A 17,099-nucleotide genomic window follows, 5' to 3' on the forward strand; every position below is an offset into this window, starting at 1 on the left:
GAAGCCATAACACTTCTCTTTTTCTCTTTCTTGTTTTTAAAATTCGTATATCTACTACCGCCCGTTGTCTATCTGTATTTATGCATATTAGGTAGTTGTTTCTGCTGTGCCACCAGCTAAGCTTTTGTTAAAGTGCAATGACTTCTGCCGAGAATTGCCACTTACTAGCTTTATGTTCTGAATTTCAGGTGGAAAGAGCATGGAATGAACTCCAAGTTTTTCTAACCAAGAACAAGCCATCACCTCTGTGATGATCATTTCTGTACAGAAACATTTTTCTGCAGTTTTTCATCTCTGACAGTTTAGGCTGTGCTGTTTTGCAGCACAGCTTGCAGTTGTGTCCGTTTGCACTTCTTCTGAGGCAATCATTGGATGAACTTTTCTTCGGAGACGATTCTCTTCACTTTACGAAGAGGTTTATGGGCCTGTGATAATGGTGCAATAGTTAAGCTACAGTTACCCACTGGTATTATGCCTGATTTTCCTGTACAAAGCAGGCTATGCAGCTTTTAAGCGGTTTGCATGCATGCCTTTTTTTTTTTTTTTCGATGGGCGTAAATTTGTGCGTATTGCCGTTCTAGGTTTTCACGCATGGCAGTTAAATGATTGTGGGCATACATTGGGCGTGAAGAATGTTGATCTGATTATAATCGATTATAGTGATGGGTGGTGCTGGTGAGGTCTGGCAATATGTTGCTTAGTATCTTAAGCATGTTGTTATGCTCTATGTATCGATAAATGCTGGGTTTAGTTTTAATTTTATGCACTGTTTCCATTGATAATGAAGGCACTCATGAACATACATACTGTTTGTAAAATATGGTGTGTAGGCCGTTGATTCATTCCCTTTGCTTCACACTATTTTGTAGTGAAATGCATCACCATATGCTGTGATCAGAATTGTGATGAAAAAAGCTGGATGAAATAAATGAAGTGCAGATGCTAAGATGCATATGCTTATGAAAGTTCTTTAATTTTCTTAACGGTTACTACCCCTGAGTAGCATAACACAGCCAACTTGATTGCAAGCTTCATGATATGGACATATGCTGCTAGACAGGTAGCATCTAACCAATGTACCACTTCCATTCGTGGTAAAAATAAATGCCTATGTGAAGGGGCCTCGCGATTTGTGTGCTTTTTTTTTTCTTTTCAGTTCTGCAAACACCTGTGGGTGCATTTTTTGTAGTTATTTTATATGAGCTTTGCTATGCATTTCGCCTCATTCCTGATCACTGAGTTGGCCTCTGCGTGTTAGGTTATGCTGCATGCGCCCATTATGAGCAAGCAAAGTGTTTAGCTGGTTAGTTTACATCTGGATGTTTTTCGAGCGCAACTGCTTCAACAAAGTAGGGTCTGGTTCAGTCATGACTGAAATAGGTCATGCAGCAGCTCCAGATCTTCATCGAATTCGATCCTGCTGGACTCTGATGGTGGTAAAAGTGCCCATTTGACAGTGCTATTACATTTTTAAGTGTCGTAACTGTCTACGGAGGCAGTCTACGTGCATATTATCGACCTCCAGAAGGAAATCGGTGGTGATCCTAGCGCGGAGATATTTCCAAGAATTGCCAGTAGTTTCTTTTAAGCTTAGTGTTGGAGTTGCTTGTGATAAGGTGCATTCATTATGATTACACATCTGAAACACAGTTGCAAAGTGGGGTGATCACCTGTAGGCAATTTTCAGAATCTCATTGTGTGCTGCCATCTTGAGTGTAAAGGCACTAATCCAAAAACTCTGTGTCATGCATTTGTGTTGAATATGGTCATCATGTTAGGATAGGTTACTTAGGAGTGAGAGTTGTTATATACACAGCGAAACATCTAAACAGCAGCCTCCCTTAAAGGGCCCATGAAAAGATATTTATGGTAATGTTCTAATACAACAGGTCTGTAGAGGTAAAATGAGGCACTTCATTTGACATACAAGTGAGCCAACAGCCACCGACACAAAGAAATGTATAGGGGATGCTTTTTTTTTTTCATTGGGAAGTATTAATAAAATGTGGAGAGCCCCGCTGGGGTGGCACATTGGTTAGGGCACTTGACTACTGTTCCCAAGGATGCTGGATTGAATCCCGGCCTCGGCGGCCGCTTTTCGGTGGAGGCAAAAAGCCAGATGTTCATGTGCTGTGCGATGTCAATGCATGTTAAAAAACCCTAGGTGGTCGAAATTTCCAGAGTCCTCCACTACGGCGTCTCTCATAGCCTGAGTCGCTTTGGGACGTTAAACCCCACGAAGCAAACCAAACCACAATGTGGATAATTAACTAAAAAGTAAAGAAAAAACCACATGCGCCTGGTGCATTCGAACTTGGAGGTCCAAATTCGGAGGTTGTGTGTTCAGATCCCACTTATGGCGTGTGGTTGTTTTTTCTTATTCTTTCTATTCAGTTATCTCCATGTTTAATTAATACTTCCCATCGATTAAAAAAAATGCCGCATACTTCCCTTTGCGTCAGTGGCTGTTGGCCCCCTTCCTATGTATATTCATAGAGGCAATCTTTATGAGTATTGAGTAAAACTTCAAAAGCTCAGCGTGGACTCTGCATTTTATAAATATTTAAAAAGCGCTCCTGGCGACCGGTCGTAACTGATTAGGGCGACGCCTCGTCGCACATTTGTAGCCACCCCCTTCCTGTTGACGTTAAATGGGCTCTATTGGTGTGCCCTATCACTGGGCCCTTCTAAGTAACGAACGACACTTGCAAGACTGGGTGCGCGCTGAGTAGAGCAGGGAGAGGAGCATCATTTAGTCTCCTATATTTTCAATGTTATTGAAGCGAGCTTACAAATTTTTGCATTGTGGAGGTGACTGATGGAATACCGATTGTTCATGTAGGTTGCTAGCTTTAATAAATAGCTTTTCATGGTCCCTTTAAGCTATTAGCATTTCATGAGCACCACAATTACTGAATTTTTTGTCATAAAAGCATGATGCACCTGTGACATGTAAAGTAGATGGAGGGAAGTGAAGGAGGTTGGATTATGTGATTTGATAACCAATCATTTTTTTAATGTCAAGGCCGGCACCATAAAAGTGATGGGTTAGTGTAGCCAATATGTACACAAACAAAAACCAGTAGTTAACTTGAAATGCCTGCCTTGAAATGGACAAGGCAGGCAGTCCTACTACACTAAAATTTTTTCGGCTAATGTCAATAGTGAGTTGCCGGCATTCACAAGTGGACGCAAGCGTCCCCTACATAGTACCTCACTTTCATTAGGTAAATAGGACGATGAAAACTGGCACCCTGCACCTTGATCACATAGTGTTGTGTTGCAGGCCAGAGAACATCCGTTTTCTGAAGAGAACCATACAGGGAATATGTTTTGCCTTCATCTTGATTTCACTGCAAAGCGATAAGGTTGTGTGGAGCAAAATGGGAAAACCTGCGTGTGCTTCACCTTTGTGTTCAGTAGGAATATAAATTTTCAAATCTTTAACCACTGTGCTTTTAGTTGGTGCCCATGTTTTCAACTGTGCTCAACCTTTTTGCTAACTCATGGTTTACATATACGAACCAGGCATTAACTGCACTTAAAAGCTGCCTGTATGTGCAGGCATCATTCCTTAGATAATACTTTTGCAACACATGGCTCCGTACCATGCTACATCACACGAATGATTTTTCATGATTTGAAATAAAGCCTTGTGGGTTTTTTAATTTCGATATCCTGCCACAGCATTCAGAGTGCAAAAGACACTGTACTCAAAAAAGAGTTAAAACTTTTTAGTTTAATAGCTGTGCATGCACAGTACGTATTTGTGTAACCAAACTCCGGATACTCATTCCTCCAGTAAGTGTGGGTACTTGCTCCAAAAGTCCTTTTGAATTATGTCTACATTTAGCGCAGTTATTTGATACACTTTTGCCTGTTTGCGGTTTTTTCGCGTTTTGGAGCAGTCTTCCGGCAGCTCGGCGTCCATGGGCTCGCGAATGACGACAGTACCTTTACGATACAGTGCTGGTAGGTTGTTGTAGTTGGTCTGAAATTCTTGAAACAGTATCTCGTTCTTGTCTGACGAGACAGTGCCCCGGAGCCTCTCCTCAGCTTGTCTGGGCGCGAGGCCTCCTTTTTGCACAAGAGCCCAGAAGACAGTGTTGTAAAGGTTGTTGATATGACAGTCTGCCTGTCGCCAACTAAGGTAGTCCATGATGTTGGCGTCGCTTGGGTACAGGACAACCCTGCCATCGAAGGACGGCGGGTACTGAATGGGGACCGAAAAATAAGTGGGCCAGTAAAAGAGGTACGAAGATGTGAACAGGCTACAAACGTTTGTCATGATTTTGCTAGCTCGACGGTTGTACAGCTCAGCGCTCTTTTTGAAGACAAAACTGTACTCGTCGCTCTGTCCATAAGCAAGACAAATCTCGCCGAACTCTTCCATGACGCGCTCCGCACAGCGCGTCATCAAATCCAAGGCGCGCTTGTCGTTCGGTTTCTCGAAGCCGTGCATATCTGAAAACTTGTGGAAGGCTTTCCCATCAACGCGCGTGACGATCCAGCAGTTTGGCAAGCATTTGTCGTCGGTTTCGAATTGACGGACGTATTCAAATTTACTCTTGGCCATCTTGGTAACGCTGTTCCCCGAGTGCAGAAAGCCGGTCTGAAGCAGCAAGCGCTGCTTACAGGGCAATGCTTGTGCCTTTTTGAGAGAAAGCACGCACAGCAAGCGAGGGGGAAATAACATCACACGAAACTACTGATTCCTTACTTTGCGCGCGCTTGAACTTTGCAACGTGAGAGCACATGTCCTCATAGAATTAGATCAAACCGGAAGCGCTGGTTCTCCCCGGATTTTAACGGGCGCCACCTGCACTACCGTCCTACCGTAGCTACCGTGACCCCGTGACGCCGTGACTACTATCCGTCAAACCGTCCTGCATCACATTAAAAAATTGTGAAGACAATCGCTTTTGTTATAAAGCTTATTGCTCTGTTAGATTATTTTATAGGTTAGCTAATAGACATTTGTTTGTGCATGCATCTTTTTTTCGTGTTTGACGATAGCCTTACACTGCTTACACCTTCGCGGTTTTTATGATTAATGCATATCTAATAACGACAACTTGGTTGAAATTCAACAGTTCCTTTGTTTTTACAGACTGCATACATCTTCGAAAGTGCATTAGTTGAGGTGCTGGAGCAGTTACTTTGTCCAGGCAGCTTTGCGGATTTGCTGGCCCTGGTAGGACCAGCCATGAACCATCTGGGGTAATCGGATCAAACACGCGAACCTGCGCCCTTACGTTGACTAAAAATCCCTAAGCGCGTCATTGCGTGACAACCTCGAGGATCCAGTGAAAAACCTCTAATCTTTCACCATTTTTTTAGTGCAGTATCTGTAACCTTCCCCCCCCCCCCCCCCCTTTTTTTTTTGTTTGCTCCTGCACTAGTTTTTGCAGGAATACAAAGCATAGGTGCAAGTTCAAAGTCGGTCATGGCAGTGGCTACAGTGCGCGAGTGCTAAGCCTGTCAGAACAGTTGTTTACTGATGTCGGTGGCTGGGAACTACAGTAGAACGGTCGCCTAGAGCTTTCTCCGTGGATGCGTGCGCTCGTCTGAGTTCTTGCGGTGTCCTGAACGCACAATGAGCTTGAAGCCTGGCAAGAAGGATACCAAAATGCGTATCCGAGCATTTCCTGTGAGTGTCTCGAAACGTTTAGTTCGATCAACTCTAGGCCTAATGTGCTCTTGTGATGTGCTTTTGGGCGGCTGCGAAAACTAAACCTTCGATTTCATGTGGCATGCAGCATGAATAACGCATGCCAACAGCACTGCGCTGTTTATTTGAAACGCTTTTCTTGCAACTGCGTTTATCAAATCCTTTTCTCTGGCCTGATAAAAATTCTGGTCTAGAAACTGATGCTTCAGTGCTTGTTTATGAAGTGTAATTTCGTAATTGCTTCTAACATTCTCCGAATTGTGAAGGAAAATTACTTTTCCGTATTATGCTGACTTCAGTCTTCATCAAGGTCGATTGGCGCAAATACATTGATCAATTTCTCTTGTGTCCGGTTTGTTTTGATTGCCTTCAGGCAGACACTTCACGAAGATTTCAGAGCTTATGCTAAGCGACATAAAACGGCATACATGTTTCTGCGCTGATGGAAGTGCAAATGCGGTAGTAATGAAACTGTGAAGCAGCTTCTTCTTCCTGTAGTAGTGTTTTTTGCAAGAGTCAATTTCGTTCATTGTAGTTGGTGAGAACTTTGTACTGTACAGTCGAATGAATTTGAGCGTTGTTGCCGTTTACTGTTCGAATCGGCTGAATTCCTGCAGGCGCCCGTGGTCTTGCCTTTAAAGTTTCATGTGTTATCGTGGTTACATTACGTCATTAAACGTCCATTTAGTATAGAAAGTTGCGGAAGTCCAAGGCCAGGTCAGCAAGTGACAGCGACAAGCACGGAATGCGACAGCGGTCAGAGCTGGGGACATGGAGTGATGGTTTCAGAAGTATGATATTTGTTAGCATTGACGGAATCGTGGCAGGTCGTGAGTAATGAAAATGATAACTGTCTTCAGTCATTTTAGGACTGCCATTCATGCGCATTCCCGGGCAGCTATTCTTAAAATAACGAACTATTCCAATGCTTCTCGTAATCCTGCATCTCGAGAACACTTGGTTCTCAGCGAGCTGATGTAGTTGTCTGCTTTTCAGCACATATTCTGGGTGTTAATATCTTTCTCCGTTTTCTTGCGGACGGTAAAAACTTGATATGAAATAGCCATTTTTTTTTATGCATAGCGACTACCACGATCACCTATATGGTTGTGGCTACTACAGTACTACTTGTTGTTTGAAGTGCTATTTAAGTTTCTGCATGGTGATATGCAACAAATGAAGCCTGATGTTTTCGTTCTGTTGACCCACTCAGCTGTATCGGCCTTAATATATAGTTTTCTTTAATGTGAAGATGGGATTGACATTTAGGCAGTCTATACCAGCAGTTACAAAGTTACTTGGGTACCGGATGCACTTTTTGTTTGAAACCTTTTCTTCTTGACTTGACAGAAAACAGTATGTGTGCTTACAGGCTTCTTGGAATGTGTAAAAAATGATCATCCATTGCTATGAAGCTGCCAATTTGTGTGCTGGCATGGTATGCGGATTTTGTTTCATGTGGCTTTCTTCGCATCCAGTCCGTGGTTCAGCTTATCTTTATCTTAGATAAGCTTAGATTCAGCTTATCTTTATCATATAGATTAATAGATGGTTCACATTCAATTCATATCTCCTGCCATGTTGGGAGGCCTAGAGGATGCCAATTACCTGTGTAATTGCCTAATCTGTTTTGTCCACACCTTTTCTGATCTGCATCTGTAGACATCCATGTGATCATGACATCAGTTACATTGCCTCCTTTGGTAGTAATAGCCCAGCAAAGGACATAGGCTCGTGTAAAATGTTCATATTTGCACAATACATATTTGTACAATATATATGTGCATATTTGTACAGTTATTTTAGTTGTTAGGGATTAGCTGCAGATGGTCATTCTTTTACGAAGCTCTTAGCCATTTATATATTTTTTTTCACTGTCGGTTATTGCAAACAGTATATTATAACTTGGTTTGCATTATTTGGATTACCGTTTTCAGTGTTGCGTCTAGAAAACATGTAGTGGCTTTTTGCCAAGTGGAATTGGTTGATATGTCGTGTGAAATTGATGGTAGTAGTCAGATCATAGCTTTTTTTTTTTCTTTGAGATGGAAAAGGTTGCAAACTGTTATGTCAGCAACACTGAACATTCATGGACATCCCATTCGAAACAGAGTTGTGTTGGAAGCTGCAGGGCCCGTCTTATTGCTTTGCTTTATATATAAGGTCGGCTGCAGTATTACGTTCATTCGTTGCACATTTGAGAGCACTACAATAGTGGTGCACAAGTGTCCTGTCACACGGCTCTTTTTATATTTCATGGGCTTTCTTTGGAATGCAGAAAAAGGGCCACCTGAGGTATATCGTGTAGGAAGCAATTTATTGAGAGGTTTCTGAAGGTGCTGTGAAATTTTGCGCTTCACACTTGGGGTCTGCAGTCAAATATTGAAAAGTCGATTAAATAAACATAATTAATAAAATAGTGAATGCAAAAGAATACCCCGAGTAACTATAGGCTAGGGCAAACATTATAGACTCATTTCCATTCGCATCTCAAGTTTCATTTTTGAAACCTTGTCTCAAGTTATGTTGGGCAACCTCTATATTTGCAAAGTAGCTTGCATTGCCTTCTGCAGGGCAGAATTATAGAAAATAGGCACTTTGAGACACATATTATCAGTGTTTGCAGCTGATTAATTAAATCTCACTATATCTAACCTCAATTTTCTAAATTGGATAGTTAGCCCCAATGAAGAGTGGAGTCTATAAAGTCGTGGACTAGGCAAAATCATATCAGTTTTTGAAATGGAAGCCCAGCAGTGCGAGGTAATCTGACAGTAATTTTCGCGTAGTACTGAAACTTTTCCTGCACAGAAGAAAAAAAAAAAAAAAAGGGCATGACATGGCGCAGTAGCCCAAACAATTCGAAGTAGGCACCATAGTCATTGCATCTTGTCACCAGCCGACATGCAGCTTCCAGCGAGCTTCCTGCATGCTAAATGCGCTCGGTTTCGGTATTGTGTAAAAAAAAAAAAACGCCAGATGTTTAAAAAGTTTTATTTTATTTTTTTTTTCTACTATTTTTTGCTATTTACTGTTTTTGGAACACTGCCTAATGTGTTACAAGTAATCAATTATAATAAATTATATTTTCTTCCAATTTTATAATGCATATAGCCTACTTTTTGTAATGCTTATTTTTGTCACTAATTGGTTACTAACAACCTTCTACAATTTTTTTCCCAAAAAGAAAGTTGCAACCAGTCTTGTATGTATAGATTCAAGGACCTTAACATAGCACAGATTTCCTTCGCATTGAAGTGACAATGGTCGATCTGCAGAGAAGCCATGCAACTCCGAGCGACCTGTATTTGCCTATCCTCTTGTGCTACACTTCGCGTTTCGCATTTCACATTGACGGTGCAATGGAGCGTCATGCTTATTAAGCTTGGGCTGTGTTCCCTCGGAGAGCTCAGAGAGCGAACAGTGGAGTGTCACACTTTGCATAACTTCTGTGCTACTTCTTTTTGTGTGAAAGCAAATTGCTTCCCTTCAGGCCTGTACTTCGCTATAATGTGCTTTGGCACTGTTGATATGTTCATAAAGAAGCACGGAAAATTTCCGAATTAAACATTGCAAACTGCAGGCGAAGTTACTAAAGTATGTACTGCTACAGACTGTAAATCATGCAAGCCACACCAGCTGATTATTGTCCATGTGTTTTGGGCTAAGCTAATAAAAGTTCGATCGAAAGTAACATTCTGTAATTGTTGAGTTACCTCTCATGGAGTATAATTGACTGCCGAAATCAGTTACATTTTATATCAAGTAATTGTAGTTGCAGTTGGTTACTTTTTTCACTCTGTTGTGTGCAAGATTAATTTCGAGTAGCCTTTTTTCTATGCTGTGGCAGTAAAATAGTGGCGCATGTAAAACAAATATTTCAGAACAGAAGTGATTGGTTCGGTTTATGGGGTTTAACGTCCCAAAGCAACTCGGGCTATGAGAGACGCCGTAGTGGAGGGCTTCGGAAATTTCGGACACCTGGGTTCTTTAAAATGCACTGACATCGCACGTTACATGGGCACCTTGCTTTTAGCCTCCATTGAAAAATGGCCGTTGCAGCTGGGGTTGCGATCCCACATCCTTGGGCACAGTAGTCGAGCACCCTAACTACTTCACTACCATGGCAGGGCAGAACAAAATGATCTTATAAATGCTTACATATTGATATGAAATACACACACTGTTATCTGTATTGCTTGAAGAATAGTTTGTGGACTGGTGTTCTTATTGCTGTTTTACAAATCGAAGTAAATTTTGAAATATCTTTAATAACATTTTGCAGTACCTTTAGTAGCGGTTGTTCAACATATCCAAGAAATACTCTTATTAACTGTGCATGTTTATGCTGCACATATTGCCTGCAGAGCACATATCCAAGTGGAAACTATGCCTTACTGCCTGCCACAGTGGTAGGCTTTTGGGCGCTTGACTAGTGAACCCAAGAACATGATTTCTGTCTGGGCTGCAATTGCCACTTTCCAGTGAAGGCGAAAAGCAAGGCACTGTACTGTGCAATTGTCTTGTCCTTTGACTGCAGTGCCCATGCTAATGTTAGCCTGAGTTACTTTGGGATGGTAAACTCTAAAAAATAAAAACGATAAACCAAATCACCATAGGCCAACAAAAAAAGTTTTGCAAATAGTGCGTTTGCTGTTGTACACAGGATTTACACGCGTCCTTAATACCTGTGATTGTCAGGAAACTATTTTAAAGATCCTTCTACCCCCTAAAATTTACTTCAAAGCACTTCTGAGATTCCTTGGAAAACTAGTATCGAGCTTGTTTACTTTTGAAAAGCATATGCCAACTAAAAGTCCCCCTCACACGGAACATGGAAGACAGAGAAGATGAATGCAGCCCGAAGCAACGACCTGGCACCTGACTGGACCAGGGCTACGGACAGGCCATTCTCCCTCATTATAGGCCATAACTCCTTCAAAGCTTTCTGGTCTTGAAGCAGAACTCCTCGAGAGCCCGTTTCCTTGGGGATCTCCTTGGAGTCTTGTTTATGTTGTCCTCTTCTTGTTTTCCACTGGGGGTTGCTCTCTAGTTTTCTACACCAGTGGTGCTGACCCTAAAGTCATTGAGCACAGTCAGTGTCATGGCACAATTTTAATTTTACATTTGTTTTTCAGAGTGCGGGGTGGGAATTAGAACCCCATGTCAGTTGGAAAATTAATTTCAGCTTGCCTGGCTTGTACATGTGGGCTATGACGAGTGGGTGAGAGTGGAATGTGGCGATCTGCACTGAGCAAAGTGTACATTCTGGAAGACAATTTTTATGGTACTTGTTGGGTGAATTGACGCTGAAAGTTGTCTGGAAAGTTCAGAGCATATCTCCTGGTTAGTGGTGTTCTAAAACAGCTGTAGAATTGGAAGTTACAATGCATGCTGGAAAAGAATCACTTTGAGTACAGCAGAATCTGGATGCAAGGCACTGAAGCTAGATAGAGCTTGAGAGCTAGATAAAAAAAGAAAAGAAAAGAAAAAGTGACCTGCAAAAGTGCTGACTTTTGTGGGGGTCAACTGCTAGTCTCTTCAAGGATGCTGAGATTGAGGACGATAAAGAAAGCTCCCCTTTTTAAAGTGGTTTACTTGTGCCATAAGGCCATAGAAAAGGAAACAGATGCTAGGCGTAGAGAAGGAAATGAGAGCTAAACAAGAATGTTAAAGTCTTAATCTGTGTGGTAAAAAAGAAAAAAAAAACTTTCTGCTTATTGTGTCTTTCTATCCTTGAAATACCAGAATTATGCTTGACTATCAGGCCAAGTAATTTGTAAGAATAATGTTGCATGTCCTGAGCTGCTACCTTCTTTGCCTTACTCCACATTTAGCGGTATACATGGCTAAGCTAATTTATGCCCATTGTCTTAGGGAATGAGTAGCCACAGAAAAGAGTAATTGCAGTGGGATTCAAGTGATGGCATTCAGTGGAGGGAGTAGTCTACTGCTCAGCTATAGCAACTTACATGGACAGTAGAGAATGTACCATGCTGAGGTTCATTCTGGTTTTAAGAAAAACATTTTTTTTTTTCAATAGTGTCTTACTGTTCAGGTTCTTATTTCCAGATGTCCATGGATGAGCGGTATGTCCAGAACATCTGGGGTCTCCTGCGGAATGCCATCCAGGAGATACAGAAGAAGAACAACAGTGGCTTGAGCTTTGAAGAGCTGTATCGCAATGCGTACACAATGGTGTTGCACAAACATGGAGAGCGTCTCTACACTGGCCTGAGGGAGGTGGTGACAGAGCATCTAGTGAACAAGGTTAGTGCATATGCATCTGCATTTTGTCTTATTCTGAACTAAACTTTTCCTCTTCTTCTTTCTTGGAAGGGAGGTAGCTATAGTGACCGAATTAGTGTATCCATATTTGCCGTAGTGCTAGAAATATGGTTAATCTATTTTTAATGGCTTTAAGGTGCAGCAGTGGCGTAGCGGTAGAACATCCGCCTCGCATGCAAGAGGACCAGGGTTCAAATCCCGGTGCCGCGCAATTCTCCACCGGATAAAAAAAAAAAAAAAAAAATCTGCGTGTCGATGGAATTGCATAAACAGGTTTGGGGTGCGACCTGATGCCGGTGAACACCTCCGGCAACGCACTCCCTCACCAGAACAGAAGTTGGCCACCCTGGTGCAGTAATTGGCCGCAACCTCTCATGATAAGCTCCACAAAACCCCGGCCCTCAGTCACCAGCGGCTGCGGAACAACTGACCACGGCGGCTGTCAGACCTGTGACGCAGCAGGGGGTGCTAAGAAAGCTCGGCTCCGCTGGACAGGCCGCCATTGGAAACTGACCCTGGCAACGTTTAATGCTAGAACCCTAGCTAGTGAAGCTAGTTTAGCAGTGCTGTTACAGGAACTAGAAGGTATGAAATGGAATGTCATAGGGCTTAGTGAGGTTAGGAGACCGAATGAGGCATATACTGTACTGAAGGATGGGCATGTACTGTGTTATCGAGGTTTACCGGAGAGGCGAGAACTAGGAATAGGTTTCCTTGTCAATAAGTATATAGCGGGTAATATTGATGAATTCTATAGTATTAATGAGAGGGTGGCAGGCATCGTAATTAGGCTTAATAAGCGGTATAAACTGAAGGTTGTACAGGCCTATGCACCTACACGTAGTTATGATGACCAGGCAGTTGAAAGCTTCTACGAAGATGTAGAACCGGCAATGCGAAAAGTAAAGACGCAGTATACTGTACTAATGGGCGACTTCAGTGCCAAGGTAGGGAAAAAGCAGGCAGGAGACAAGGCAGTAGGTGACTATGGCAATGGTTCTAGGAATAGCAGGGGGGAGTTACTAGTCGAGTTTGCAGAGCGCAATAACTTACGAATCATGAATACCTTCTTCAGCAAACGGAAGAACCGGAAATGGACATGGAAAAGTCCGAACGGGGAGACTAAAAATGAAATCGACTTCATAATGTGTTCAACCCCCGCCATTATGCAAGATGTAGAGGTAATCGGGAAAGTGCGATGCAGTGACCACAGGATGGTGAGTTCCCGAATTAGCCTAAATCTGAAGAAGGCACGCAACAGATTAGTAAGAAAGAAACCCATCAACGAATTAGCGGGGAGGGGGAGGGCAGAAGAGCTCAGGATCTCGCTACAGAATAGGTATTCAGCTCCAACCGAGGATGGCGACATTACCCTAGAAGCAAGGAACAATAATTTCAGAGATATCGTTACTGAGTGCGCAGTAGAAGTAGGCGGTAGGATAGTTAGAGAGGATACCGGTAAGCTGTCTAAGGAGACGAAAGATTTGATTAAGAAACGCCAGAGAATGAAAGCTTCCAATCCAACAGACCGGATCGAATTGGCCGAGATATCAAAGCTAATCAGTAGGCGCAAGGTGGCCGATATAAGGAAGTATAACATGGAGAAAATTGAGCATGCTGTAAAGAACGGGGGGAAGCCTTACAGCGGTAAAGAAGAAATTGGGCATAGGCAAAAACCAGATGTATGCGATAAGGGACAAGGCGGGCAACGTCATCACGAATATGGATAAGATAGTCAAAGTAGCTGAGGAGTTCTATACAAATCTCTACAGTAGCCAAAGTAGTCAGGACCGTAATGAGATTGGCGGTAGGGACAAACATTCAGACGTTCCACCAGTGACGAAGGACGAGGTCAAGAAAGCATTAGAAACTATGAAAAGGGGGAAATCAGCTGGAGAGAATCAGATAACTATGGATTTGCTGAAGGACGGGGGGGATATCGTGTTAGAAAAACTGGCCACTTTGTATACGCAGTGCCTGGTGTCATCAACGGTACCGGAACCATGGAAGAATGCAAACATTATCCTCATTAATAAGAAAGGGGACTCTAAGGACCTTAAAACTTACAGACCAATCAGCTTACTGTCTGTCACGTATAAGGTATTTACTAAGGTAATCGCTAATAGAATCAGGACAACCTTAGACTTCAATCAAGCAAAGGATCAAGCAGGGTTTCGGAAACGGTACTCTACTATCGATCATATCCATACCATCAATCAGGTGATAGAAAAATGCTCGGAATATAACCAGCCCTTATACATAGCATTCATTGATTACGAAAAAGCATTTGACTCGGTTGAAACCTTGGCGGTGATGCAGGCATTGCGAAATCAGGGGGTAGACGAGCCATACGTGAAAGTGCTGGAAGATATATACAGTGGCTGCACAGCAACCATAGTTCTGCATAAAGAAAGTAACAAAATTCCCATAAAGAAAGGTGTCAGGCAAGGAGACACAATCTCCCCAGTACTATTCACAGCTTGCTTAGAGGAAGTATTCAGAGACTTGGAATGGGAGTAGTTAGGGATAAGGGTAGATGGAGAATACCTCAGTAATCTGCGATTTGCTGATGACATTGCCTTGCTAAGCAACTCGGAGATGAACTACAAATAATGATTGATGACCTAGACAGGAAAAGTAGAAAGGTAGGCTTGAAAATCAATATGCAGAAGACTAAGGTAATGTTCAACAGCCTCGGGAAGGAACAGCAGTTTACATTAGGTAGCGAAGTACTGGAAGTAGTAGGCGAATATGTCTACTTAGGACAGGTAGTAACCGCAGATCTGGACCATGAAAAGGAAATAACAAGAAGAATAAGATTGGGATGGAGCGCATTTGGCAAGCACTCGCAGATTATGTCTAGCAGCTTACCGGTATCGCTAAAGAGGAAAGTATACAACAGTTGCATCTTACCTGTACTCACCTATGGCGCTGAAACGTGGAGGCTAACCAAGAGAGTTCTACTTAAGTTGAGGACAACCCAGAGGGCTATGGAACGAAAAATGGTAGGGGTAACATTAAGAGATAGGAAGCGTGCAGAATGGGTCAGAGAAATAACTCGTTACCGACATTCTAGTAGAAATTAAGAAGAAGAAGTGGACATGGGCAGGACATGTAGTGCGAAGAGAGGATAACCGATGGTCGCTTAGGGTAACAAACTGGATTCCAAGGGGAGGAAAGCGTAGCAGGGGGCGGCAGAAAGTTAGGTTGGCGGATGAGATTAAGAAGTTCGCAGGGGTCAAGTGGATGCAGCTAGCACAGAACCGGGTTAAGTGGAGAAATATGGGAGAGGCCTTCGCCCTGCAGTGGGTATAGTCAGGCTGATGATGATGATGATGATGATGAATGGCTTTGGCAGCAGTATTTTAACAGTGTGCCAGCATGCAGACATGAATTCTTTGCTTGTCTGGCTGGCTTTTCTCTTCAAGGCAGCAAAAGGAAAACTGTGCAGGATGTAGCATCTTATATTTTCAAAGGTGGTGTAGAAAGGGCCTGTCATTCACGTTACCTTCACCCCGGGTGGCCTCTTCTTTTTCAAGATAATATATATGTTTATTAATTAGTAGTCTACCAACTGTAGCATACGTTTCTATAGTCTCTAAATATAGGTTTGCTTCTATGCCTGTTTTCAGCCCATAGAAGGTTTCTTCTGTAAAAGGGTCTGCAAATCACATTTGCCATATACAGAACTGAAAGCTTTGTTATTGGAAACTGATGCTTTACTGTCAAGGAGGTAAATATGGAAGGCTGGTGCAAGAGCTTGGTATAAGGAGAGTTAAAGTGACTAAATATTTTAGACCCTTGGAGTGCAGTTTCAAACGATATTGTTTTATTTATTGAGGGGCTCGGCCTAGGTGTTGGTGTGTGCACTTTATCTGACGAGGCCAACTTTGTGGTCCAACATCCATTCCTTGCACTTTCCTCCACTGTTTGCAGGTTCGGGCAGATGTCTTAGCCTCCCTGCACAACAACTTCTTGCAAACACTAAATCAAGCCTGGAATGACCATCAAACAAGTATGGTTATGATTAGGGACATCCTGATGTACATGGTAAGTGTTGGCCTTCCTGTTTTGAATTTTAATGGGAAATGCTGCTCTTTGCTGCACATCCTATTTGCTACATTGTGTGGCACACATTGTATGCATTGTGAGCACTGCGAATAATTCAAGCTTGTGTTGCTGAATTTCATCACATTGCATTGTGCTGTGGTATTCCTTGTTTCAAGAAAAGTTTTTTGGGCACAATACACGAAAACCTTGTTATAGCAGACACAGAGGAGGATGTTTCACCGCACAGCCAGTGTGGTTGAACATTCTCAAAACATGACGGTTCAGTGCGCTCAAAGTGTGGAGGAAGCATGTGGATGCAAGAAAGACGTGTATACCGTATTTACATGATTATAGGTCGACTCAAATGTAGGTTGACCACAAAAAATCGGATGGGAAAAAAAAAAAAAAGACATTGGCAGGGCCATGCTTTGGTTTCAGTTGTAAGTTGTCCACCCCACTTTGGATTTTCAGAGTTGCAAAAAAGAGGCCGACTTACAGCAGTGCAAATGTGGTAGTTGTTTGAACGATGTGAAGCCATCCCAAAATAAAAGGCTAGTGGTGCCAAAAACAGGGTTTGAAACTGGGAAAATGGCTGATGCACGCCTGATGGCAGCGACAGGATAGCTTGAATCGAAGCAAAACTGAAACTGAAACTTTGCTGTGGGTCTATATTTCAGCAATGGGAGACATTCGGTCGTCTTCGTTACTGCTGTAGCATGCATACCTGAGGTACCACTATTCCATGCAGTTCATGTTCAAGGAAGTCTATATGGTTGTTGCCTTTGTGAGTCGTACCTCGACGTGATCATCTATCTGTCCGAATCAACCAATTCAAGCCTACTTATGTCCAAACTAATGCGTGCCCTATGTCATAGACTTGCATAGGCTGGGACCATACTTTGCATTCGAATTATCCAAACTTTTGAATAATGAGGAAGAAAGGAAATGTTGCTGATGGCACATATTTCCACGAAAAATGCCTAAATCATGTTTTTTTCATGAACTCGCGGGAAACTAGGGGCCTTAGTTATGAACACTGCCTGTATTTCCTCTCCAGCAGGTAGTTTTTTTTTTTTTTTCTTTGTCAGTG

General features: G+C 42.5%; 3 protein-coding genes across 4 annotated transcripts in view; 2 read left to right on the forward strand and 1 right to left on the reverse strand.

Annotated features, from left to right (window-relative positions):
* The window catches only part of Ppat-Dpck (Bifunctional Phosphopantetheine adenylyltransferase - Dephospho-CoA kinase), a 31,878-nt gene extending 30,734 nt beyond the window's left edge, over nt 1-1,144 (forward strand). For both annotated transcript variants that reach the window (XM_084593214.1, XM_084593213.1), the window contains exon 9: nt 189-1,144. In XM_084593214.1, coding sequence (XP_084449340.1) covers nt 189-251 — 63 coding nt within the window. In that variant the 3' untranslated portion in view covers nt 252-1,144. The remainder of the gene's footprint in view (nt 1-188) is intronic.
* Nucleotides 1,145-3,719: 2,575 nt separating this feature from the next.
* THG (tRNA-histidine guanylyltransferase) lies at nt 3,720-4,814 on the reverse strand. Its single transcript, XM_084593218.1, has one exon. It carries the CDS (start codon nt 4,694-4,696, stop codon nt 3,791-3,793), a length of 906 nt encoding a protein of 301 aa, XP_084449344.1. The 5' UTR covers nt 4,697-4,814; the 3' UTR covers nt 3,720-3,790.
* Nucleotides 4,815-5,367: 553 nt separating this feature from the next.
* Nucleotides 5,368-17,099, forward strand: part of Cul3 (cullin 3) — a 39,206-nt gene continuing 27,474 nt past the window's right edge. Inside the window, exons 1-3 of the mRNA XM_084593212.1 lie at nt 5,368-5,650; nt 11,744-11,941; nt 15,896-16,009. Of these exons, the coding sequence (XP_084449338.1) occupies nt 5,597-5,650; nt 11,744-11,941; nt 15,896-16,009 (366 nt within the window). The 5' untranslated portion in view covers nt 5,368-5,596. The remainder of the gene's footprint in view (nt 5,651-11,743; nt 11,942-15,895; nt 16,010-17,099) is intronic.

The sequence above is a fragment of the Amblyomma maculatum genome, chromosome 2, assembly GCF_055883805.1.
Source record: "Amblyomma maculatum isolate TAMU_Amacu chromosome 2, ASM5588380v1, whole genome shotgun sequence".
Lineage (NCBI taxonomy): Eukaryota > Metazoa > Arthropoda > Arachnida > Ixodida > Ixodidae > Amblyomma > Amblyomma maculatum.

Excerpts from the sequence above, each read along its gene's own strand:
- THG (XM_084593218.1), bottom strand. The coding sequence starts at position 4,696 with ATGTTATTTCCCCCTCGCTTGCTGTGCGTGCTTTCTCTCAAAAAGGCA.